At 40.7% G+C, this 26,596-nt stretch overlaps 1 protein-coding gene across 6 annotated transcripts in view; it reads left to right on the top strand.

The window, feature by feature from the left end:
- dlgap4a (discs, large (Drosophila) homolog-associated protein 4a) overlaps window positions 1-26,366 on the top strand; it is a 78,169-nt gene extending 51,803 nt beyond the window's left edge. The window contains exons 2-12 of one of the 6 annotated variants that reach the window (XM_078796562.1): window positions 11,270-12,502; window positions 13,018-13,253; window positions 13,527-13,604; window positions 14,111-14,258; window positions 14,732-14,945; window positions 21,249-21,655; window positions 21,762-21,859; window positions 22,381-22,808; window positions 23,452-23,543; window positions 24,013-24,162; window positions 24,247-26,366. In XM_078796562.1, coding sequence (XP_078652688.1) covers window positions 11,336-12,502; window positions 13,018-13,253; window positions 13,527-13,604; window positions 14,111-14,258; window positions 14,732-14,945; window positions 21,249-21,655; window positions 21,762-21,859; window positions 22,381-22,808; window positions 23,452-23,543; window positions 24,013-24,162; window positions 24,247-24,471 — 3,243 coding nt within the window. In that variant the 5' untranslated portion in view covers window positions 11,270-11,335 and the 3' untranslated portion in view covers window positions 24,472-26,366. Of the gene's footprint in view, window positions 1-11,269; window positions 12,515-13,017; window positions 13,254-13,526; window positions 13,605-14,110; window positions 14,259-14,704; window positions 14,946-21,248; window positions 21,656-21,761; window positions 21,860-22,380; window positions 22,809-23,451; window positions 23,544-24,012; window positions 24,163-24,246 lie in introns of all 6 variants that reach the window. The other 5 variants (XM_078796561.1, XM_078796560.1, XM_058051058.2 and 2 more) reach the window with 5 other exon arrangements.
- Window positions 26,367-26,596: the final 230 nt, after the last annotated feature.

Below are 26,596 nucleotides of genomic sequence, written 5' to 3'. Positions count from 1 at the left end.
TAGTATCATGTACCCAGAAAAAAATTATTACGTTTGATTAATGTTCATGTTAAAGGTTAAATAACTGTTAATAGTTATCCTCCCTATCTGTGTGGAAGTGGTAAGTTTTTGGCTATTTAAGTTTAAAGGAAATAACTTGAAGGCTACCGTTTAGGTCGCTGGCTCTCTAGTTTGCGAGTTAGCATGTGTCTCAGGACCCTGCAGTTGCGCAATATGTTGTAAATAAAAAGAGTATAAATGTGACTATAGTCGTGTTTTGTCATGTCTACAGGGCTCTAATAATGCTTTGTTCATTTTAATCTGAAAAAATAATTTGTCTACCCGCCAACTATATGTGGTTTCTTAAGTTTTTATTATTTGCCGTTTTATTATTATTATTATTATTATATTTATTTATTACTGATTGATTGATTTTCTTTATTCTTGATTTGTTTATTTATTTTTCATCTTATTTTGTGCAGAAAAATAAAAATTAAGATATTTGAGAACAGTGGAATGTTTTATCAGAGCTTTTCTTGTAGAAAATCGGAACCAAAGCACTGAAAAAGTTTTTAATAAATGCGTTTGTTTTTTTTTTTTTAAACCTGATGTGGCCCAGCCTTGCCCAGACCCTAGTTCCAGTGGCCCCCAGAGACCCAAGGACCGCACCCACTTAACTTGCTAGTAGCTGTCGGCACTTATAACTTGTTTATTTCAACAAGTCCATACTTTTCACTGGTGTGCACCTTAAAGCCTTTCCATTCCTGTAAACAGGAAGTGAGTTGTTGTTGTATCTCATATTGCTAAGTGAATACAAGGGCTGGAGGTTATAGCGTAAATGTGCAAAAGGGGTTGGAATGATTAGATTTTCTGGTGGGGTGGCACTTCAGCCGCTTTGTTGCGAGAGAAATTAATCGCACATGGTTAGGATTACGGCATGGAAATAAGTCTCCCCATATCGGACATTAAATATTTCCACTTTAATCTTTGTTTCCGTGCTTGTATACATGAATACTCTAATGCTTGCAAATTTTTTATAAATATGGAAATATTTAATCCCAACCGGATTTTGTAGTTGTTTTTTTTTTTCTAAAATATTGCACCGGCTGATTCAGAATATTGTGCTCTACCTTTTTAATACCCGACAGTGTTCTATATATGTGATCCCATAGCTCTTTCTGATCCCATTACGCCCATTCCTTGTACTGCAAGCTTTGATGCTCTTTCTAATTAGACCACTTTGCAGCACTTTTTCGAAAAAAAAAAAACAAAAAAAAAAAAAAACAGCACATATTTACTTCGACCTTGGTCCTAATCCTCTCACCAGCTCTTGATTAAGTGTGACTCCTCTTCAACCGTCCTGGTCCAACCCCCTGCATGACCATTTCTCCTACAGAGGCACCAGTGATGACTGTCATGTGGAGAACGCATCCAATCCTAAATCCTGATAGTGCTGGATTCTCTAATCCCCTCCGCGCTATAGCGACAGCAAAGCTGCATATTAAGTTCTTCTTGTTTTGAGTGCTGAGGCCAATTTGAGCAGCTGGAGACATCTAGCCCAATCTCATTCTCCCATAGGATTTATGCCGAACAATCTCTAAGAAATCCGTTTAATATGAGACCCCAGATTGGAATATGATGGAGCCAAAAATCTTGATATTACGGTAATATAAACGTGAACCCTTGACGCTGCTGTGTTGCTTGGTGCAGAATATTTCCACTCATAATATTAGTCACCAGAGATACTGTACATTACAATTGATTTTTACTATGTGCTTTTGTACCATGCTTTTTGATCAGACAATTTAGGGCCAGTTGAAATAGGGGTCACAGCATGCATAGAGAAGGATAAACCCCCAACAGCTCAACATAAAACTGATCCAATTTAATCCAGCTTCCAAAAGCTTTATCCCCAATAGTTTGAAAGCAAAAAAAAAAAAAAAGCAAATTGTGCTGCTTACTATGGAACGCTATTGTCTCCTCTCCCTTTTTCTCTTTCCAGAATAGACCAAAGCATTTCCCATTTAAGACCGAGCCCCCGAGACTATTCAAGCTTTGACAGCATTTTAAACGAGCACTGGTGGAGGATTCAACCCTGCCAGCTATAAACGATGGCATGCAATAACTCCCTGGGGAAGGAGTGTTGGAGCTAAATGTATGGCTAGTGGTTAGAACAGTGTGATGGCCGCGTTCTGCGTGTTTAGCATGCATGACGCAACTGCATATGAAGGCACACGGGGAAATGCATGCAGGTTATTGGTTACTTTATGTCTTGTTTTGCCTGGGACTGTTGCGGCGTCAGAGTCATTTAATCACAGATTGCGGCACTTGAATTGCATATTCTACTCTTTGCTTTATACGGTTAGAACAATAGAGATTAAGATTAAGATATGCCTTTATTCGTCCCTCAGTGGGGAAATTTGTATTGCACAGCAGCAAGAGTACAGAGTCAGTTAAGCAGTACAAAATACACAATATAGAAAAATAAACAATATAAACAACCCAAGTATTAACAAAAATCATCAGTTTTTCCAAGAGTTATATACAATACAGTATGTAGATAATATGAAACGAGATGAGATACATAACCAGTCTATACACTGAGATCTTGTTAGAGAGTTAATACAGTAAAGCTCGGATATATCGGATTCAATTGTTCCCACTGGTTTTGTCCGATATAAGCGAAATCCGTTATATGCGTATACCGGAAAATGTCCGTTTTACGCATATATCGGATTTATATCCGGTATATGCGTAAATCGGATTTTATTCATTATAAAAAGGCACTTCCTTGACTATGTTTCCAATGTACCTGGATGCGCAGGACGCTGCAAATGACGTCGTATAGCGGCCTGTCACAATTCGGCGAATCGGAGCTCCACGATGCGGCCATCCGATATATGCGAGGGAAATTTAATGGAAATGCATTGGAACGGGACTGGAGATTTTGTCCGAAATATGTGAAATCCAATTTTTATTGGAAATGCATTACAGAAAAATTGGTTCTTTTTTTATCTGTCCGTTGTGAGCGAATTTCCGATATATCCGAGTCCGATATATCCGAGGTTTACTGTATGAGGCATTATGGAAATACTTCACATAGGACTTAGTATATTGCATTTAGAGCCCTTAATATTGCACATGGAGGTTGATCAGATATTGTACAGTGAATGGGGTCTGGAGTAACTATACTGACTGTGGAAAAAGTATTACACATGTATTACAAGTATTGAAGTATTACACAGATGTACATAGCGGTGTAGAAGTCTATTGGGAGCGGTGCTGGTTGTAGAGCCTGACAGCTGCAGGAAGAAAGGACGAACATCGAAAGGATGAACATCAAGATCATTTATTGATGAGGATACTTAATTTGTGTTCAAGTTAATCAATTGGTTCTGTCTTTATATAGCATCATATTTAATGTATTTGTTGCTGCTGCTCAGCTCCATGCCCTTGCTTTTTTTTCCTTTATTTGGGCAAATATATGAAACATTACAGTGCATTTCTTACATCAATGAAAATATAACTTTCCATTATTTACATTTTTATTCAACTATCTGATCCCAAGCCCGAAAAGGAGTAGGCTGAAGCAAAAGCTTATAAATGCCTACCCGCAGCAAGATATAGCAAGATATAATCATGTTCATGCCACTGTCTTGTTTCCCCTGTTATTATTATTATTGTAATATTATTATTATTATTATCATTATTGTTATAATCTTTATCATTATAATTATTCTCATTATAATTTTTTTTTATTTTTAATTATTTAATTTTACAGACTTCATTGCTTCTTGTAGAGTGCTGTATCATTTCATCTGTTATTTTCTGAAATTTGCAGTCAATTTATTAGCCCACTTTTTTGTGACATTTACTTATTTTCTGGATTGCATGTGTCTAATCTTATGCATTAAAAAAACAAGAACTTGAGACTCAAACTCTTAAGCGGGTCTGAGCGGTCAGACACGAGACCAAGTGGAAAAAAATGTCGAAAGAAAGCAGCAGCAGAGCAGTCACGTTGGTAAACGGCCTAAGGGAAAAGTGCAACCTCCTTCTAATTACACTTCAGTGCGTGCAGAGGTGAACAAGGGAGAGAGAGGTGTGCAGTGGGACTACTTTAATGGGGCAAAGCAATGATGAGAATCCAATGGCGGCTTACCTCTGAATATTTAACCACTCTATGCATTAAGAGAGCAACATCTATCATGTTTGACGGTGACATCCTGGAAACACCGTATGGTCCTCTTATTGTCCTGACTGCCATCCTACTTTTTATTATCAGCTCATTTTTCTATAATTAATGCTGGATACGAGACTATTAACTAACTCTACATAACTAGAAGTCCACTGTGGGCAATAGCATTAAAATATTCACACTGTAACCTTAAATCACATTACAGTACATCTGAGTAGTTATCTTGTGACTTCTTTTTATTAACATTATTCTTCTTATGTGTGACCACCAATAATTTGGGAGTTCAATACCCCTGCAGTGAAAAAGTGTCCCAGTGCTATTTATGTGCCTCTCAGCCATATAAACCATGTTTGAATGAATGGGTCATTGGAGATATGCAGCTACTTATTATTATTATGTCATTTTTAGATTCAGACACGTTAGATCAGGGGTCTTAAACTCAATTTACCTGGGGGCCACCGGAGCTAGGTTCAGGTTTTCAAAAAAAAAAAAAAACGCATTTATTAAAAACTGGAAAAAAAATCAATAAATTGCTTCTGCTATACCCTACACTTTTCAGTACTTTGGTTCCGGTTTTCCACACCAAAATATCTGATAAAACATTCTACTATTCTCAAATATCTTAATTTTTATTTTTCTATACACAAAATAAAATAAAAAAATAAATAAACAATTAAGAATAAAGACAATAAATCAATTAATCAGTAATAAATAAGTAAAATAATAATAAAACAGCAAATAAAAAAACGTAAGAAACCACATACAGTTGGTAGAGAAATTATTTTTTTCAGATTCAAATGTACAGTATTAACAGTTATTTAACCTTTAACATGAACATTAATGAAACTTAGTTTGCGAGTTAGCATGTGTTAGCATGTGTCTCAAGACCCTGCAGTTGTGCAATATGTTATAATAAAGAGTATAAATGTGACTATAGTCGTGTTTTGTCATGTCTACAGGGCTCTAATAATGCTTTGTTCATTTTAATCTGAAAAAAATAATTTGTCTACCCACCAACTATATGTGGTTTCTTAAGTTTTTATTATTTGCCATTTTATTATTATTATTATATTTATTTATTACTGATTGATTTTCTGTATTCTTGATTTGTTTATTTATTTTTCATCTTATTTTGTGCAGAAAAATAAAAATTAAGATATTTGAGAACAGTGGAATTTTTTATCAGAGCTTTTATTGTAGAAAATTGGAACCAAAGCACTGAAAAAGTTTGTATATTTTTTTGTTTTTAATAAATTCGTTGTTTTTTTTTTTTTTTGGAAAACCTGATGCGGCCCAGCCTTGCCCAGACCCTAACTCCAGTGGCCCCCAGGTAAATTGAGTATGAGAACCCTGTTTTAGAGCATTGGCTCAAGAGAGTCTGGCAGTATATCCAACCGGCCTCACAACCCCAGACCATGTGTAACCACACCAGTCCAGAATGACTGTATCCAGTATCCAGTATCCAGTATCCAGTATCCTGTATACTTTCTGAAACTACTCGCTACCTGTACAACTGCTGCAACAAACATCGGCTTTCATAACCAAAAAAAAATTCTGCACAAAAACTTGTCACAAACCATCTCGAGGAAGCTCATCTGCATTTTTGTCATCTTCACTGGGTTCTGCAGTTTGTTGTCATAACCAACACGAGTGGGCAAACACTCACATCCAATGGCTTCTGGCACTTTGGAGAGGTGTTGTCTTCACAAATTAATCCACTGTTTTCACTGTACAGGGCAGCCAAAATGTATGGTGTCATGTGGGTGACTGTTTTTCTGATGTCAACATTGTGGATGGAGTGTCCCGTGGTCGCGGTAGATGTTATGTTATGGGCAGGCCATAACATAACATATCATCAGGTGTGTTTTATTGATGGCATTTTGAATCCACAAAGATACTGTGTCATGATCCTGAGGCTCATATATGTCATTCATGTACGACCATTATCTCATGTTGCAGCATGATAATACACCGCCCCATGCTGCAAGGATGTGATGCTCTGGATTGGCGTATACAACAGCAACATGAACATGTTACGGTTCCTGCGAATATCCAGCAAATTCACACAACCATTGAAAAGGAGGCCATTCCTCAGGCCACATATAACGACGTGATTTGTAGAAAACAAATGGTGGTCACAGCAGATACTGTCTGGTAAATATCGTGAATATCGAATATAGTCATTTAGACTGTTTTTTTTAAATATAAAAAGATGATATCTGGAAGACTTTGTAGAGGAAAGGCGTCTTTCAAGGAAGACACTGAGCTCTTCAAAAGTTAATTGATGAAGCCGATGTTGTTGTTATGAAAAACGTCACACACACCTAGGGACAAAGCCCCCACTTTAATCCGAGTGATGTCTCTGGTGGAAGTGTGGAAACATCGTCTCCCCGAGCAGTACTCATTGTCGGACACACTTTGTTAGAGGCACCTTGCAATGACTCATAAGGGAAAGAATGTCACATTTTACTGTGAAGAGGGTGTGCCAGGCGGTCGGTGGGTGGAATAGCATGAAATTCAAAAAAATACAGCTGGAATAGGTGCAGATTCCGGAAGGTCTAGAAAGTTTTCTGTGCTAGTTATCATGTGTGGCTGCTCTATAAGAGTCCACAACTCTTTGTCTTTGTCCACAACAAAGGGACGATAAATGAGCATGTAAGATTTTAGTTGTTAAAATGGATGATCTCAACTGTCCATATCGTAAACATGCTAGGTTATATCATAAATATAACCTAGCATGTTTTTGGAATGTGGGAGGAAACCGGAGTAGATTGTCATATTGTCATATTTATATAAGACACAAATTAGGCTGGACGGTGGTTGAGTGGTTAGCACACGGCGAGGAGACCCGAGTTCAATTCCACCCTCGGCCATCTTTGTGTGGAGTTTGCATGCGTGGGTTATCCGGTTTCCACCCACATTCCAAAAACATGCTAGGTTAATTAGCGACTCCAAAATTGTCCATAGGTATGAATGTGAGTGTGAATGGTTGTTTGTCTATATGTGCCCTGTGATTGGCTGGCAACCATTTCAGGGTGAAGACAGCTGGGGTAGGCTCCAGCACCCCTCTTAACAACCCTCGTGAGGATAAGCGGTAGAAAATAAATGACTGAAAGACACAAATTCAATATATAAAGGTGATTAACCATTATGGGTGACAATGATATGAGTAAATGCAATGGATGATTGTGTTAATTGTAGGAGAATGTTTATTAAATGTACAAGATATGCCTCTGAGACAGCGTAGATGACACACAATGGGAAGCAAATCCAATACAAAGCAGCTGTATATTCACCCTTTGAACAAGGAGCAAGACCACGATCGATACCTCAATCTTTTCTTCTCTGCTCATCACTAGAGGCAAGAGGTGTGTGTGGGGGGGGCATGTGCCTAGAGGACACGTTTATTACAGCTCTGCTTAGTGGCTAACACAGTCCAGTAACTCTTGCTTCTGCTTGTTATCAGACCTTGCATGGCCCTAACCACAGCTGTATGTCAGCGTGAAGCTGCATGACGTAAATTCCCTGCAGTGGACCAGTGATGGCGGCTTTGACAAAGCAGCATTAAATTTTGTTGATCCTGTGCAGATCCATTGTTTCGTCAAAGCCTCAGCACCCTCTTTCTCATTTGTTAATTGCTGTAGGCAAATATCCTCATCGGGATAAATTTGTATGTGTATTACATTTTGAGTTCTATTCTATTTCTTAGTTTTCATTTTCTGTGTTCTCTAAGTTCTGGCAGCAAATAGAAATCATACTGTAGCTCAGGGGTCTCAAACATGCGGCCCGCGGGCCAAATGTGGCCCGCAGGACACTAGTTTGAGTCCCCCGCCTTGATATGAAAGTTTAATGTTAGTGCGGACCGCGCAAGTTTGATATGGATGCTGTATGGTATCATGTACCCAGAAAAAAATTATTACGTTTGATTAATGTTCATGTTAAAGGTTAAATAACTGTTAATAGTTATCCTCCCTATCCGTGTGGAAGTGGTAAGTAGGCAAATATCCTCATCGGGATAAATTTGTATGTATAATACATTTTGAGTTCTATTCTATTTCTTAGTTTTCATTTTCTGTGTTCTCTAAGTTCTGGCAGCAAATAGAAATCATACTGTAGCTCAGGGGTCTCAAACATGCGGCCCGCGGGCCAAATGTGGCCCACAGGACACTAGCTTGAGTCCCTCGCCTTGATATGAAAGTTTAATGTTAGTGCGGACCGCGCAAGTTTGATATGGATGCTGTATGGTATCATGTACCCAGAAAAAATTATTACGTTTGATTAATGTTCATGTTAAAGGTTAAATAACTGTTAATAGTTATCCTCCCTATCCGTGTGGAAGTGGTAAGTAGGCAAATATCCTCATCAGGATAAATTCGTATGTATATTCTATTTCTTAGTTTTCATTTTCTGTGCGGTTTTATCCTCACTATCCAAGTCCGGCTTTACAGTTAATTTTCAAGATATTTAAATTTGTGTGTTTTATTGTATGTTATTATGATGTTATGTAAGGAGAAAACCATCCCCGACTCACATGGTCTTTCTATGCGACAGTGACAATTTCAACCTCTCCTGTCACATCTCATTTTCCACAATGTTTAACGGCGATTGTGGTGTTTCTCTAGTTTCACCTTCACAAACCATTATATTCAATGCCTGTGGGGGGGTTTAACCTACAGATGACCTTTGCGCGACTAGAATAGAAAAATAACTTGTTTTTACGTGCGACTGGAACCGTCAACTTGTAATGATGCATGTGTACAAAAGTGACTCAGATATTGCTTCCTGTGTGTGTGTGTTTATATAATGCATGTTGCATTTGTATACATACGAGTAATTAGTGGACTTATTTAGTATGTTATCATGCAGGAGCCTTAAGTTGTCCATTACACAGAAATGAAAAGAGTGAACTTATTTCCTTCTCATTCTGGCCCTGTGATGTTCAACACTTCACAAGGGTTCATCAGTGCAGTAGGCGGGTGGACGAACGGTTAGCACGTTTCTGTGTGTGTGTGTCAGTGTGAGCAGTGGCGCCTCCAGGACGTGAACACACACATGGGGGGGGGATACAGTCAGCTGGGCCGGATGAGTTACAGCATGCGGCGATGTTGGGGGAAAAAAAAAAAATGCAGGTGCATTTGTCAGCACACGGCTGTGCCCATCCAGGAACACTGACTCCGATAAGTGGCTGCTGCCTCACAGGAGAGATTGCAAAGGGGAAGCTCAAAGAGCGAATGTGGCAAAGCAACATGCTATGAAAACGTGCTCGCTTAACATTCAGCTCCCGTGCAAGATTTCATGCTTGTAGTGGCAAGTGGGCTTTTACCATTGACTGATCAGTGACTCACTCCACTGTGATACACACAGCATCTGTTAGAAGGAATCAAATGCAGCTCGGATCTAGCTGGTGAATAATGAGGGCTTATAAAGTAGATGAAATATGACTCTTCCTAGGGAGCTTTACAAATTCAAAGGTCTTTGATAGGACATGACATTGCATTTTGCCTTTTTTTTTTTGTTATTCATTTCCCTCTGATTTTCTTTTCTCGCTATAACCCACGGGTGGGCAAACTACAGCCCGGGGAATCCAGCTTGCTTCCAATAATAATTAACATAAACTTAACATACAGGGTGGTAACATGACTTACAAGCAGTCAGAATTAATCTGAGACAAGCTTTTGATGGTTTAAGTAGCTTTTCACATGGTTTCAACAACCTCACCTACCACAAAAAATATGTGACGCACAACTTTAGTACCCACTGCATTGTGTAATAAAATAAAGGTTCACATTACTTTTTAATATACTTTAAAATAGTATTTTAACTTAGTTTTATTATTACATACAAGTAATAACTAACTTGATGGAGCCACACAATGCACAGCCGAGTCTGACTTGGATGGTGCATTCAGGTACGCTATGAAGACATGAGCGCTAACTCCACACAGACGAAATGTTAGTCATCTTAATTTTTTTTTACTTTTAATAAAAATAAACAGTCAATTTTAGGTGGTTTGGTTTGGATTTTGTGCATTTATTTTCTTGCTTTGTCTTGTTTTGCATGAATTGTTTTTGTTTAGTGGTTAGCGCGCAGACCTCACAGCTATGAGACCAGGGTTCAATTCCACCCTCGGCCATCTCTGTGTGGAGTTTGCATGTTCTCCCCGTGCATGCGTGGGTTTTCTCCGGTTACTCCGGTTTTTCCTCCCACATTCCAAAAAAACATGCTAGGTTAATTGGCGACTCCAAATTGTCCATAGGTATGAATGTGAGTGTGAATGGTTGTTTGTCTATATGTGCCGTGTGATTGGCTGGCGACCAGTCCAGGGTGTACCCCGCTTTTTGCCCAAAGACAGCTGGGATAGGCTTCAGCACCCCTGCGACACTCGTGAGGAAAAAGCGGTAGAAGATGAATGAATGAATGAAATTTTCCTTTGCATTGTATGTTGTAAACTTCGTAAATAACTGATGTCATATGACCGATAGGTCACTATCGATGTAATGGCCGCCCTTGTTGTAGATGGACAAACTCAGAAGAGACATACTGTAGTTTGTCTAAAAGAACACATTAACATAATTATTACACAGTATGTACATAAAGCAGATGGCAAGGCAACACAATGATTTGCGGAAGTGAGGATTCTCTTACTGTTTTAAAGCAGAGAGTACTTTTTATTCATATTCACTTCATTTACATATGAGTCATAAAATGGGTGCATTGTCAGTAGAGTGCCTCCAGGCTGTACAACAGTATGATATCTTTGATCAGGTCTGTGAGTGCCAGTCAGAAGAATATTTCATATTCAATTAAATATAATATGATAAGCAACGTTTAAAGTTACATAATACGCATGAATTTAACTTTTAACATTAATGTACATTACATGTTAAAATGACCTGGCCAGTAGGGCTCCACCTGGTGGTGTTTATGGTATCTAAGATCCTATGTGTGGCTCTTGACATTTTTTTGTCATAATTAGTTTATTTTCTTTTCATGCCATGTCAAATTATGTTGTTTTTTTTTTTAAATAAAGTCACTCAACAATGTATAAATAAAAAACACAATAACAAATACTTTCTGTGTCTTCCCAAATTGCAGGATGAGCACTTTGGGTCTCTGGTCCTGCACTGACTAGCAACATGATCTAAGGACAACCTATCAGCCATGAAAGGGTTAGGAGCCAACCGCAGTCGTCATCTGTCGGACTCATGCGAACCATCGGGGTGTCCGCAGAAAACTCTCTGCCCTTTGACCTCTGACCCTCACTGCTCTTTTGTGTTGAGTCCAACCATAAATCACTATGGTACCCTAGATCCTCACCTTCACCAGTGCACTCCGACGAGCCCGACGACCTTGACCCCTGACTGCCTGCTGCCTTTCAACCAAATGTCCAACAGCAGCACATTCCCCCGTCTGCACTTCACCCCCCAAACGGAGCAGGTGGACTGTCCCCAGGGATGTATGGCAGGAAGTGGTGGAGTTGGGCAGGGCGGCAGGGCAGGTACCCTATCCACCTCGTTGTCTATGGGTATGGGTCTGGGCTTGGGTTTAACCGGTGCTCCCATGATCACAAGTGGATCGGCCACTATCTCGTCTGCGGCAGCAGCCAAGATGAATCGGTTACCGTCCAACATTTTGGATCAACTGGAACGGCATCTGCCTCTGCAGCGCGACGGCTTCAGCACTCTGCAGTTCCACAGAGGACGTATGTCGAAACAACGCAGCGAGAGTCCAGGACGGATACGCCATTTAATGCATTCGGTGCAGAAGCTCTTTGCCAAATCTCAATCTTTGGAAAACTCTACGATTAAAGGAAATACAAATACAGAGGATGGTGGTAGATCAACCCACAGGAGCAAGAGTAAAGATGGTGCAAAGACCGAAGGACAAAAACAGAGAACAAGACCCAACGCATTAGGACTGTGGAGCTCAGATGATGCTCTTGACATTGATGCTACCAAAGCTGGCACCATCGCTGTCGGTTACCGCAACCCATTGTGCATGATGACACTTGGTAGAGCGATATCAGACAGCCAGGCCCACACCAGATATATCCCACAGGGCTACAACACAATATCTGCACATTCTCTCAAAACCTCGAAAAGCAGCAGTGACCTCAAGCTCTTAGGGTGTCCGGTCACGCTAGCAGGATCCAAGGAAGAGGACGGAAGAACTCGAAGCAAGGACGATACACAGGTGAAGAGGGGTTCCTGGTCCAATCTCACGCTCAATCAGGCCAGGCAAGTGTTACAGAAAGGCTCTGCTACGGTCAACAGGACACTTTTAAAAACAAAGTCATGCCACCAGGATTTGACAAACCAGTTTCTTCAGGTAGGAGTAGCAGTGAGTATTCATCCTCATCATCATTCTTTGTAAGTTTGCATGCATATTACTATGAGTTATTTGTGTTTTTTATCATATACTTTTATGCTCTCCATCCATCCATCCATTTTCCTCCGCTTATCCGGGTCCGGGTCGCGGGGGCAGCAGTCTTAGTAGGGAAGCCCAGACTTCCCGATCCCCGGCCACCTCCACTTCCAAGGAGGACACCAAGGCGTTCCCAGGCCAGCTGTGAGACATAGTCCCTCCAGCGTGTCCTAGGTCTGCCCCGGGTCCTTTTCCCGGCTGGGCATGCCCGGAACACCTCACCAGGGAGGCGTCCGGGAGGCATCGGGACTAGATGCTCTCCTTTATCTATTATCTCAAAGTTTCATTGTTCATTTCATTACATACATATTTTAAAATCATAAAATCAAACCATGAAGACCATGCAACATGCAAGGATAAATGCCGCCTGTATATGTGAATTACACTGAAAAGTCAGACATGTTTTTTCTACAATTCAGGTCCCGTTGGGCGACTGGGCTGGCACTTTGGGTCGCGGATGGACCAAAGGAACAGAAATCCCCTGTCGAAGAATGCGCAGTGGAAGCTATGTGAAAGCAATGGGCGACACGGAGGACAGTGATGACTCAGAGGGGAGTCCGAAGCCGTCCCCCAAATCTGCAGCCCGTCGCCAGAGTTATCTGAAGGCCACTCAGCACTCCCTGAGTGAACAGCAACCTCTGCCACCTCCACGGAAGTGAGTCCCTTAAGCACAGCGATCTCTTTTTATTTCATTACAGCAGAAAATTTGTATGTCAAAGTGGTCTGATATTTTTTTTCTCACGTTCCCAAAGCTAGACAGCAGAGGGCAGTATCTAGCCATACATGATAAAGTGGCAGTACAGCAGCATGTTTAAAAAAAAGGGGTTCATATTGTCAGAGAGTTGCTGGGAAAATAATAAAAAAAAAAAACAGAAATAGAGGTGAATTTGCCATGCCATGTTTTTTACCCCCTCATCCACGCTGACAGGCCTCGTTGCTACGCTCTCATGAGGGACGATTTTCTTTGGTCTCCACTGCAGAGTGCATGCTCTATGCAGCATCTCAGGTCAGTGACATCCCTAGGCAGGTTGCAATGCCCCCCCCCCCACCTCGCTTGCCCCACTCCCGCTACCCACCATAATTCTTTCAACCTGCCTTCCTTAAAAAAAATGTTTCCTTCCTTCCTTCCCAGCTTTAATTTCTTAACATGTAAAGCATTCATGTTAACCACTGCAGTCCCCTACTGTTTTGGAGCACACCAATTTTCACTAACACCAGAAGCCAACAGTCCAGACCAGGACAGGGGAAACTTGCTGTAAATGACGGACAAATTGCGGACAAATCATATGACGTGATTTAGCTCATAAATCAATGTTTCCTCTGTGCTGCTACTAAAAACAACCTTCACTGTTCACATACATCTCAATGGCATTTAATCTAAAAATATCCATGGGGGATGTTTGGAGTATGATTTCAAGTTTCTCCTGGATAATAAACGACAGTTTTCTCTTCACTGTACTGTACTCTGGATGATCTTTTAGAAGCTAATTATTATTACACTCATTTCCACAGCTGCCTTCCTTCCCTTAAAGAGCTGTCCACAAATCGTAGCCTGGACAACTTAGACTGCCTGGTGAGCCCACTGGAGACGCAATCACAGCAGAGACACAATGAGTTCAGCCAGTGCCCCAGCACCTTGGCCAGAGGATCCACCGCTCAGGTATATGTTTTAATTGTGTGAATTCGGAAGTCAGTTGTATTTTTTCACCCAATTGTCACCTTAGGTCAGTGGGTTTGTGTGGCTCATGTTATGTAAATGGTGAGATCATATTAGTGAGAATGTAGACCACTTTCAAAACAACCATCACACCTTAGAAGGATCAATGATACTGCATAATCAACTTGACTTTTTGTCTTTTAATGTGATAATAAAGCAATTCTGGGTCCCGAATGCATTGCTCCTTTTTAAATGCTTGATCAACCACTTCAGAGCTGACTGATCAAAGACAACTATTTTGAGTTACTCACTTGATGATGCAAAAATATTTTTAACCCAGAAACTACAATCCATATTTCACACTGACTTCTTTGATTAAGTGTCATGTACATCTCATCTTAAGGTGTAGCAACTGATTGCATGTTTCTCAGTTTACCTTCTTCCCTTAGCGTGTGAGTCTGCACACGATCTTTCAGGTATGTGGCCATGGCTTTGGGCACTCCGTTCCACACTGTGAGGGCGAATCGCAGGCAGTGGAAGCTCTGGACCTTCCTGCCCCTACCTGCTTCAGGTCGCGCAGCCACAGTTACCTGAGAGCCATCCAGGCGGGCTGTTCCCAGGATGAAGATACAGGTTCTGTGGATTCAGACTCACCACCGCCCACCGACAAAAGCTACAGCTCCAACACAAGTGAGTACTGTTCCGCACAAACGTGGGAGCAAACTTTAAAAAATCAGTTCAAATGTCAACATTATGAAATCATCAATTGACTATAATTGATCATTGTCTACAATGAAACTATCATGTTGTGACTAACTACTAGCCACTAAAAAGGTTGTCTCAGAATGACTGACTACTTGCAAGTCATGTTGGCGGCTTGTATGTTAAAGGGGACCTATTATGCTCATTTTTAAACCCTTTGTATTGAGTTGTGAACTCCGATAGAGCAGCTACACACAATAACCCGGACTGAAAACTTTCTCGATTTTGCAGATCTGCACCGATTCCATCTGTATTTGCTTTGATTTGTACTTCCTGCCAAAATGATCTGTTTTAATTTATTCCACCGACGGCCCGCCTCCAAGCATGCCGTGTAACCATGTAAGGAAGTGAAACCATGTAAGGAAGTCCGCCCCTCCGTGACATCACAAAGGGGCAGTTTTATCACAGCTTTTGAAACCGAGCGTTTTGAATTTTTTTCAGGGCTCATTTCCAAATGCACAAACCTCATTATCAGAAACTTTTGTTGAACATGCAAATACAATTTATAGGTCAGAAAAGTGGAAAAAGCATAATAGGTCCCCTTTAAAGTTTATATTAAATACTTAAATACAACTGGTGTGCCGGATGTGGTCCCGGGGCCATAGTTTGCCCACCTGTGTGTTATATGGTTTAATTAATCATTTGAACTGAAAGGTTCCAAGACATTTATACATTTGAATTTCAGCCTTTCAAACCTTTAAACTGGTTACATTTAACCATTTGTCCTTACAGCTTCTGTGTTAAAAAATAGGGACATTCAATTCAATGGGGAATTGATATGATCATATCACATTTCTGTTGGTTGACTTTTAAAGAAATATGAGATTACTTGTTGACACGATTTCTCATCCACATGAGTGTGTGAATGGACACCATACAGTAAGAGTTGTGTCAGTCATTCATGAAAGCATGAATGATTTTGACTTTGTAGAACAAAATGATCCACTAAAGTACATTCTGTCAAGCGGTCAGGAAAATACTTGTAAAGCTATGAATTGAATGAATGAATTTGCATGACGCTGAAGCCTTTTTTATGGTGGTTTTCCAATAACATGCAGTGCAACTGTTTGTCCACTGATTGTCAGTTTTTTGTGACACTTCTCGATGTGAAAACGTAAGGTAAGACAATACCTTTGCCTGACTCCCACTATTGTTTTTGTGAAACCTTTATTCCATTTGTGAAAATACAATAGATGCATATTGCACCTAGTCAATTTTAGACCTGGTCCACTTTGAAAACCACTTGGCCTGGAAGACATGGAGAAATGCAGCTTTATTGCATTTTCACAAATAGGATGAAGGTTTCACAAAAACAATAGAGTGAACATTTGTTTTTATGAATCTTTGGGCTCTGTAGATTAATGCAGTCCAGATTTGAAAAGTATAGTGAATGTTTTTCAAAGTGGATCGGGGTCTAAAAAAAAAATATTTTTATAATAATGATAATCATGAATTTGATTTTATAGCGCTACTCAAGGCACCCAAAGCACTTCATGATGAGGTGAATGTGTTATTCATTCACTACTCAGTCACACATTGGTAGTGGTACTCTACATCTGTAGTCACAGCTGCCCTGGAGTAGACTGACAAAAAAAAACGTAGCTGCCAGGTATGGGCAGGACTGGAGGCAAGGTGGGTTAAGTGTCCTGCCCAGGGACACAACGACAAGGACTGGGTGGAGGGGAGCAAGGATGGAACGACCGACCTTCCTATTTCTGGATGACCTGCTTAAATCCAGAGCCACTGCCATAAACTTAGAGAAATGTACCTTTTTTCACAAAAACTGTGATTTTTAAAAAAAAATCTTTGTGGTCTGCACATTCATCCAGTCCAGATTTCAAACATCCAATCCTGTTTTTCAAAGTGGACCAGGTCTAATATGGACTTGGTGCTAAAAAAAAAAACCAACTTCTAAATGTAAAACTGCGTTTTAACATATCAAATTAAAGTTTTACAAATACAGTGAGTGTCAGGTAAAGATAATGTCTTGCCTGAAATGTCGAAAATGTTTTAACATTAAGAAGACTTATTATGCTTTTTCCACTTTTCTGACCTATAAATGTAGTTAGAATGTTGTATTGTTGTGTTAAACAATGCCAAATTTTCAGATAATGACATTTACGCATTTGGAAGTGAGCCCTGGAAGACGTTTGGTGTGGCTCAAAATGCCGGGTTTCAAAAGGCGTGGTAAAATTGCCCATTTGTGATGTCACAGAGGGGCGGACTTCCTTATATGGTTCATAGTTAGGAAGCACTTTGGGCTTGTGACCAATCACCATGGAGTGGGTGTGCACGGGTGGAATAAATTAAAACAGACCATTTTGTCAGGAAGCACAAATGAAAGGAAATACAACTGGAATCGGTGCAGATTCTGCAAAATCTAAAACATTTCGGTGTGGGTTATTGTGTGTAGCTGCTCTATAGAAGACCACAACTCAATACAAAGGATGGAAAATGAGCATAATAGGCCTTTAATTGTCGAATCAGAAGCCAATTTCAGCCTTGTGCATGTTGCTGTTTTTGTGTTTTTTGCTTTATTTATCTATTGACACCTCGCAGTGACAATCCATGATTGCCTTTACTAAAAACAGGCAGAATTAATAACAGTAGATTACATATACCTGTATATGAGGGTCAATGTTGACTGTGGGTGAAGTTTGCGACGCTTCAGCCTGTTTCCGGCGATAGCACCGCGTTGACATTTGATCCAATGGATGTCTTAATCGGTGACATCGATGACAAAACTGTCCAATGGCTGCTCAGGAAATAGTATAAGCTGCGAACTCCAATCGGCGTCGAAGGGCGTGAACTACAAGCTTCTTTCACAGCGGCGCTGTGTATCTTATGGCAGCGACGGTTTCCCCGTTTGCATCGTCTCGTCTGTCTGTTTCAAGAATGGAGACACAATAAGGATTTTCGAACCACGGACAATAACAGTAAGTCCGGTCGTCGCGCTTTTTTTTTTCCTCACTCGATGATTTCATTCTGGCGGTCTAATAGCCTGAATATGTTAGCAGGAGGAAGCTAACCTAACATTAATGGTAATGTCGGTTTGACGTAGCTAGCTAGCGTGGGTGAAGAAAGGAAGAAGGGGATGCTGGCAGCTATGTGGCGGCTCTTGTCAGCGTGGCGTGAACGTGGCTTAAGCCGCCACTCTTAATAGGCATTGCTTTGGCCGATATATGATACCTCCGTCAGTGGTTGCTTAGCTTTAAATGTCCTGCATGGTAGCAGCACATAGTGACGGTACTAGACTACTAGCTAGCACGGCACATGCTAAGGGGTATCAGAGTAGACTAACGATTCGATAACATAGCTTATCAGTCTTTGTAGATAAATGGTTATAAACGCCACATGAGTAGTTCAATGTGATCACGTCAATGATCGAATCAGTATAACAGTGTAGGTATATTCGTTAATTTTTCATTATTTCAGTGATCGAAGAGCGACAGTAAGTTAACGGTATTGCATTCTGGAGTGAACATGTACCCAGATTTGTTGTGAAAAAGTCTCACCTCACTTTAAAACGTCTTATTGCATTTATAATTAAGGTGTTATTGTTACACGATCCGTTTCTTGTCATCCTCGAGAATAAATGTTCACCAATTAATCTAATCAATGTTGGAACTTGTTTAAGGTTTTGTTTCGCTTCCACTTCAATGGGGCATTTTTATTTAGCGTTCAGCAACAACACGTTAAGATCTAAAAAGGTGGAATTAATAATTGATTAGCTTCCTGCTCTTGTCTGTAGTTTGAGCACTTTAAAGTCTTCCGTGAAGTAAAAAAAAAAGCACACCTGACAGCTTAGGGATTTGTATACAACAGGAATGTAACAATGCCATGCTGACTGAAATGATGACAAATGTTTATCATGTCTCCAGCCTGAGTGGAGGTTTTAAACTTTTGTTGTGCCAACAGGGTGTGCTCATTGAATCAGTGGTATTTATCAAAGGTTATGGTGTGTCTGTGTATCACCATGGATAGACAATGAGTCATCCTCCACAGTGTTGCACACACTTCCTCTCACTCATTGATGAGGTCATCTTTTGATTTGAATGGGAAAAGCATCTGTAGTTTCACAGTAAGCTCAAAAGCAATTATGTTTGTGGATTAAAAAAAAAACAAGACGGTTTAGTTTACAATAGAAGCTGACTAATATCAGTCAGCCCTCACCTTTTATTGCCTGGGGTTATTCACTTTGGAACAATCAGCGCATACACCTATTATTACCCTGCAGTATGTAAATAAAGCCTGAAATGCATGAGGTGTGAGGAGCATCCCAGTTTCACATCCTGAACTTGATATATTTACATGATCTGATTAGGCTGTTGCATCCAGTTCAACAGGTTTAGACAGGTTAAGCACAAAGAGTCTCCAGCTACGTCTCCATAGAAAAAGATTTACAATGCTGTCTGTCTACTTGTCCTGAGCAAATTATTGCTTGTATATGTCAGATGCTGTGCTAAGCTAAATGTTGACTTTTCAGCGCACAGTTGGAAGCTTGCCATGTTTTTACTGTAGGACTGCTGACCTTATGTGTTTTTAACACATTTTGTAATACAATGCGCGGCTCGAGCCAGATTTTCACACCACTTTGAAATACAATACTTGTGTTTTCTGATGAACTGTGTACACGCAGGGTTATTACACAAAAATGGAAAAGTATGGGTGTTGATTTTATAAATTGTCAGGATGAAAAATGGAAACATCAAGTAGGAAATATTGTTTCCAAGAATGTGACCACTGTTCTGTTTTTTTTTTTTTTTTTTTTTTTAGATGAAATTATGGATCAAAAGGAAAAAATATCAATGTGCACTCAGCACCCCATCTTGTCAGGAAAAAAACAGTGTAGAAATATTTGCAAATTTATTAAAAAAGAAAAAGCTGAACTATCACAAGTATTCAGACCCTTTGCTGTAACAGTCATATTTAACTAAATGTTAACTAAATTTCTTCTGATCCCCCATTGAAATAGTTCTACTGATGGAGTCCAGTCATGTGAAATAAAACTGATTGGACTTAATGAGGAAAGTCTGTCTATGTAAGAACTTAAAGCATGTCAGAGCAAATGAGTATTATGAGTTCGAAGAAAACTGCCCTAAGTGCTCATGAGACAGAATTGTGACAAGGCACAGATGGAAGAAGTTCAGGATGACCAGAACCAGAAGTTACAGTAAGTCAACGACTACTGCAGCCCTCCACCAATCTGGCACTTATGGCACATAGTTTGCCCAAAAAAACATGTGGAAAAAAACCCCAGACCATGAGAAAGATTGTCTGGTCTGATTAGGCCTGGAGAAAACCAGGCACGGCTCATCACCAGACTAATACCATTCCTACAGTTAAGCATGGTGGTGGCAGCATCATTTTATGGGGTTTTTCAGCTGCAGGGACCGAGTTGACTGGTAACAATTGAAGGAAAGATGAATGCGATCAAGTACAGAAATATCCAGCCATAATCTAAACATTAAACACAGCATCAGGATAAACCAGGCATCTTTTCCGCAAGCATTCCTGCTCTACATCGCCAAATAAGACAACCTTTTGAAGGAAGAATGCCAGAATGCCTGAACACAAGTGGTGTACAATGTGACGCAATCAAAGTTAGCAGCGCTGTCGGAGTGTACATCTATGGCAGATGCATGTCAGACTGAATACATCATAGTGAGGATGGCTCATAGGCTGATGACGACCTATTTTTATTTTTAATGCCATTTTGAAATACTACAACAACAAGGAATTTTCCCAATGCAAATGTGAGTTGTTATTGCTTGTCTACTACAGTATATTGAGTGTAAAGGTCACTATACGCGTGCATGTTGGGCACAATTTTCTTGAGGTTGTAGCAGCACACTTCTCATCGCCATTTCACCTGCCTAATTATTAAGACTGTTTTGTTTATGGGGAATAATATAAACAGGGACGTATTGGTCCCTGGGCAGATGATTTGAGAAGGACTTTGAGCAGAGACAGCCAAGTTGTCCCATGAGCAATGAAGTGTGAAGGAGTGGCATGCAAAGGACAATCCCCAGTGCCAGGCTGACGTCAATGGAACACAACCCACAGCCTATTGACAAGACAAATAGTGGTAGCTCTTGCACGTACTAGTGCAAGTTTTCTTGTTGAGATAATCACATTTGTAATTTAGGTGTGATCATTTCCGCTTGTTGGTTACAAAAGAGTAAAGAAATCTAAGCTCATTTTTTGGTTTCTTCTTTTTCCCATCTACAGTCAACAGCAGGAAGGCTCCGCCTCCAGTCCCACCCCGCACCACTTCCAAACCCCTCATCTCTGTGACTCTTCAGAGCAGCACAGAGTCCGCCCAAGACACGTACCTGGACCAACGGGACCACGGCAGTGAAGCAAACAGCCAGTCGGGACGCAGCAATTCCTCTGAGAGTCTCTGTAGCATCCGCACTGGCGGTTTGGCCAAGAGGAACCAGCCTCCAGCGACTGTCCCCTCCGTAACCCCTGCACCCCCTGTTCCAGCTCCTCGAGACCTTCCTCCTACTACCACTTCCTCTACCACCACCACTTCCACATCTACCCAGCCCCAAAATGACACCCTAAACACTTGTCTTGCTCTGGAGCAGCCCCCCACTGCACCCAAAAGAAAGTTATCCTCCATTGGAATTCAGGTCTGATTTGTTGCCTCTTTAGTTGAAGTGGATGCAATTCCACTTCAACTGCAACGCGGTTACTATCAGACGCGTTGAGTTTTGTTGTTGTTGTTGTAATTATCAGGTGGATTGCGTTCAGCCTGCCCCAAGAGAGGAACCGTTGCCATTGACTGCCCCCCTGAGATTCCAGTCAATTGGAGTTCAAGTGGAAAACGGCAGGCCGTGAGTATATATTCACATTAATGAGAAGTGTAGGCAGTTAGAGTCTTTACAAAGTACATCCACTTACTAATACACATCTTGAAACATGGCAAGTCTGTACACTCGGTGCCATTTTTGTGGCTCTTACAGCTGCAAGCTGTTGACTAAAGCACAGAAGCCAAAGTTGTGATTGATGTCAGTCTGCCGTCGTTTTGTCTGTGGCAAGCTGACATTTGTGACACACCAGCCAGTTAAGCTTTCTCGGCATACTATAATTACCCTTAATCACATTTCACAATCCATTTTTTTCTGGACAATTATCTTTTGAACCAGCTGAATGTAATTAATCTGTTTTATACATGATTTGGTGCTAATTGATCCCGGATATGCCTTGCACTGACCTCTTGACTGTCCATGTTCCTGTGTAGTAAATGATACACATCAGCAGGCTGTAATTCCCAGTGGCCTCTAATTGGTAGTGAGGAGAATTTTTTTTATGCATGTCATTGATGTCAAGGTGATGTTTGTGCTGGTCTCTGCAGTCTCAGTCGGGACAGCAGCATGGCCTCCAGACAAAACACAGAGACCGAGCCTCAGGAGCACCACGAAGCTGCACCCACAGAAAATGGCAAAACCAGCTGCGACAGCCCTAAGACCACAAATTCCAACCGACAGGACATAGCCATCGAACAGCTGTCTCTTAAACACACCTCAACTCCATCCAGAACATCCACCTTGCCTCCAGAGACGCTGGACCCGGCTTTAGATCCGTCCTCCCTGCCACCGCCAGATCCAAGCCTGGAGACCGGAAACTGCAACGCCCAAGGAGACTCTGCACAAGCCAGCACGCCAGCTTGCCTCAGAGATGGTAACTGGTTTCTGAAGCTGCTTCAGGCAGAAACAGGCCGCATGGAGGGCTGGTGCCAACAAATGGATCAGGAGACCAAAGACAACAAGCTTTCCGAGGAAGGTAAGAGCATTTAATCAGTCACTCTTACAGTTATTGTACTTGATGGGAGATTAAAAAGACTATTGTGAGAAAATATTTGACCTCCGTAGGTAACTAACTGCAATAAACAAGGGATTACTGTACTGTTAAAAGTACATAAGACACCACTTATTACTCCTGTTGTCTCACAATCACATCGCCCATTAATGCTGGAGTAAGCTTATGCTTGTGCATAGACCACTCTGCCTTCCCATCTTCCAGACTCCAACTTGGGCTTTTTGGCAGATCCATTACTGCAGTTCTTGAAATATGAATGAGCGGACAGCCGAGTCACTTGAGAGGCTCCATCAGATCATCAAACCGCTCAGCTCTCCACAGAGCTCGATCATGAATTTCCATTTGCATGCTAACATTTGCTGGAAAAATAATGTAATTGAGTGTAATTTGTCATTTTTGTGTGTTGCTGTCACATAATGTTTCATTGCTCGACAAGAATATTTCATGTGTGGTCACTACTTCCTGTGTCTTCATGCAAATTGCTCCCTTATTATGCACCCTATTGCACTGGAGCAGCAGGAAGAAGAATTTGAGCCCTTTTACAGTACATGTTTATTTAAATACCAATCACTGTTTAACTTGGTTGCTTCTTTGCCTGATTTTGTAGTGTTGGGGACGATCCGCAGTGCAGTAGGCAGTGCCCAGCTCCTCATATCACAGAAGTTTGAGCAGTTCAGGGGACTCTGTAATGAAAACCTGGTGAGAAGCTCTGTTATTTTCCCTGTGCCGGATGTTAGCCACGGAAGTGCTCCAATGGGATACATTGGATTGCCACAGTAGATTTGATGTCACAAATTCGTGACATTTCGTTTTAACCAGTATGCTACTGGAGATGTCAACGTAGGCTAAAAATAATGTTTTCTTTTGGATTCTCCCATTTACGGTTGATTCAGTGAGTCAAGATTAGAATGAACAGGTTTTATTCTGGATACACCATCTTATTGATTATGGTCAATTAAATATTTTTTTTTGTCAAATGATTGAAACAGAAACCAAAATTTACAATCTTCCAAACTAAATACAGCAATTACTATGCCACCTGAATAGGACATTTTATATTGGAATGTACTTATGATATGTGCTGTGGTTGCCATCTCAAGTCTAGTCTTTGAATGGATGCCATTATAATTTATTTCAAATAAATAAATTATTTTGTATCACCCATCAGAACACCAATGCCAACCCGCGGCCAACAGCACAGGACCTTGCAGGTTTCTGGGATCTGCTTCAGCTCTCAATAGAAGACATCAGTCTGAAGTTTGATGAGCTCTACCAACTAAAAGCCAACAACTGGCAACTTCCTGAGAAATCAGAAAAGGTGACTGTAGACAGATTTGTACTTTGTACTCTTGAGTATTTTAGTTTTACTGTCAAAATATATAACCTAGTTTACTTTCCTCAGGTTGAAACAAAGCAGCTACCATCTTCCATGCCAAAGAAGCAATCCAAGCCCAAGCTGTCTGCTGGGAAGGACAGGAGCATGGACTCAGCCGTGGACAAGCAGCGGCAAGAAGCCAGAAAACGGTTGATGGCAGCAAAGCGTGCAGCCTCGGTGCGACAGAACTCTGCGACGGAGAGCGCTGACAGCATTGAAATCTATGTCCCCGAGGCACAGACCCGCCTCTGAGACTGTGCCAGAACTAATCATTGGGAATCTCCGTACCCAGTGACTCAAGCCAACTGACAGAACTAAGTCCTTCACACACCCACACATGTACAACAACGCATCAGTGCAACACAAGGATCCAAAAACATTGGACAGAACACAACCTTGCAAGATGTTTAATACTATTGGTATTATTGACATGATGACTCTTATCTCCTAAAGTATATCAAGACTGTCTGAAGTGTGCAAGTACCCTTTTTTTTGACAAGGACTCTCTTGTGAACTGAAGAATCTTGGTATCACAGAAGTTTACTCTCTCAACTCGGCAAGTTGTGGCCGGCTAGTTTACGATCTTAGCTACCATCTACACGCACTCAGGATACACACGCAGGTGTACTCACTCTCCACAGAGTCTTCCTGTTCTCTATTTGTAATAGGCTGCCGCTCATCGGCTGTGTTGTGTACTCTTTACCATGTAACAGTTATGGGGAAGATGTTGGGGAAAGCCAGAGAACCAGAAGAAGGCAGTAGCATATATATTATAAATAACACACTATTGCAATGTTCATTTTGTAAATGTTGTATACCAGATTGTTAGAAAGAGCTCTGTGTTCAGTATCATGTTAGTTTTTTATAGCTCAAGTACATGTATTGTCATGATATATTAGCACTTGATGCAATCCTTCACTCCCCGCCCTCCCTCACAAACTCGCACTACAGTTTTTCTGTGAATATCACGGTTTAAGTCTTACCTTTTCGCTGAGTTTGTTATTCTGTGCTGGTATTCCAAGAAAGCCTGCCTAGCCAATGAGGTCCGGCGGAATGTATAGAATATATGCATTTTGCAGCTCATTATGACTTGATCACTGCACTTTCACCTCAGATCGAGTTGTTTTTGTTTTGTTTTTTTTCAATGAATTATTCTTACTTTCCAATGTGATGAAGGGGACCAAGGCACTCACCACTTGTTATGGCATTCCCATCCACTTACATGTGACAGGGTGGGAATTCTCATACCACTGAAAAGGAAATGGAAAAGCAATAATGAAAATGGAGTTGTATCAGAGCATGCAATGCAGGATGTGTGCAGTCTTAAGTGATTTAACTGTTTTGGCATGAAGGACTAAATGTTTTGTTCGCTTGTGAACTGCATTCGCTGGAATCTCAGGTTGAAAGCTCAAAGTCGGCAGTAACAACCACTATGAATCGAATGGCTATAACAATCACACATTTAAACCACATTCGGTGTGAAAGCCACAAAGCGTTTCGTCCTTAGAAATAAAATGGTTCATTGCTAAAGCACAAACTTTTTTTTCCCCCTCATCAGTCCACTTTCTTGCATCTTAAACTCCCACCCATTAGTTAAAATTAATTGTGGTACTTTTTTTTTGTAATCCATCATTTAACATTATCTGACTTCCGACTAAAATGAGGTCAGTCTGTAATTAAATTGTTTCTGGTGCTGCAAGGGTTTTCACATTGTGCTAAGACGGCAGTGGTCATCATCTGTGTCCTTTTGAAATCGTTTTTTATTTAAATTGTGTTTTTCTTTTTCTATTTAATGTGCTCATGATTCATAGCAAAGGTTCTTTGCAGCACTTTGATGCATTATGCCTTGTTCCTGACATACACAAGCAGTGGAGCATGGCATTGCCCAATTATGTTTGAGTAAAGGTCGATTTACTAGTCAGAGCTGGCTCTCCCCCTACTGGTTAGTCCTTGCGTTACACTCCAAAAAAAACGTGTCTTCAATTCTGAACCAAAACAAATATATATTACAACAACTATTAAGTTGGACTGGGGAAGCTGACATGACACCAAGTTGTTGATTTTCTGTCTTTCTTATTTGTATGACATCAACAGTGGACATTTGCATTTCATTGTCCAAAACAATCATTAAACATCCCTTTACTACATCTCCTGGTCATCATTCTTGCAGTTGTTTTTTGTTTTTGAATTACATCTACCAGCAAATGATAAAATGTGTGACTATATAATCTCTCAAAGTAAGGAAAATTTTCAATCATGTAGTTTTAACATGATAAGCAAACTACTTGATTGCTTTATGTCAGCATAACCTAATGGGTTCAGATTGGAATCCCATTTGCAATACTTCTCCAGAGCAGAAGGTGGCAGTAACACGCGA

This window comes from Doryrhamphus excisus, linkage group LG15 (genome assembly GCF_037039965.1).
Source record: "Doryrhamphus excisus strain RoL-2023G ecotype Guam linkage group LG15, RoL_Dexc_Guam_v1.1, whole genome shotgun sequence".
Taxonomy (NCBI): domain Eukaryota; kingdom Metazoa; phylum Chordata; class Actinopteri; order Syngnathiformes; family Syngnathidae; genus Doryrhamphus; species Doryrhamphus excisus.
The sequence above is the reverse complement of the archived record's forward strand: the minus strand, read 5'-3'. Positions and strand labels throughout refer to the sequence as shown.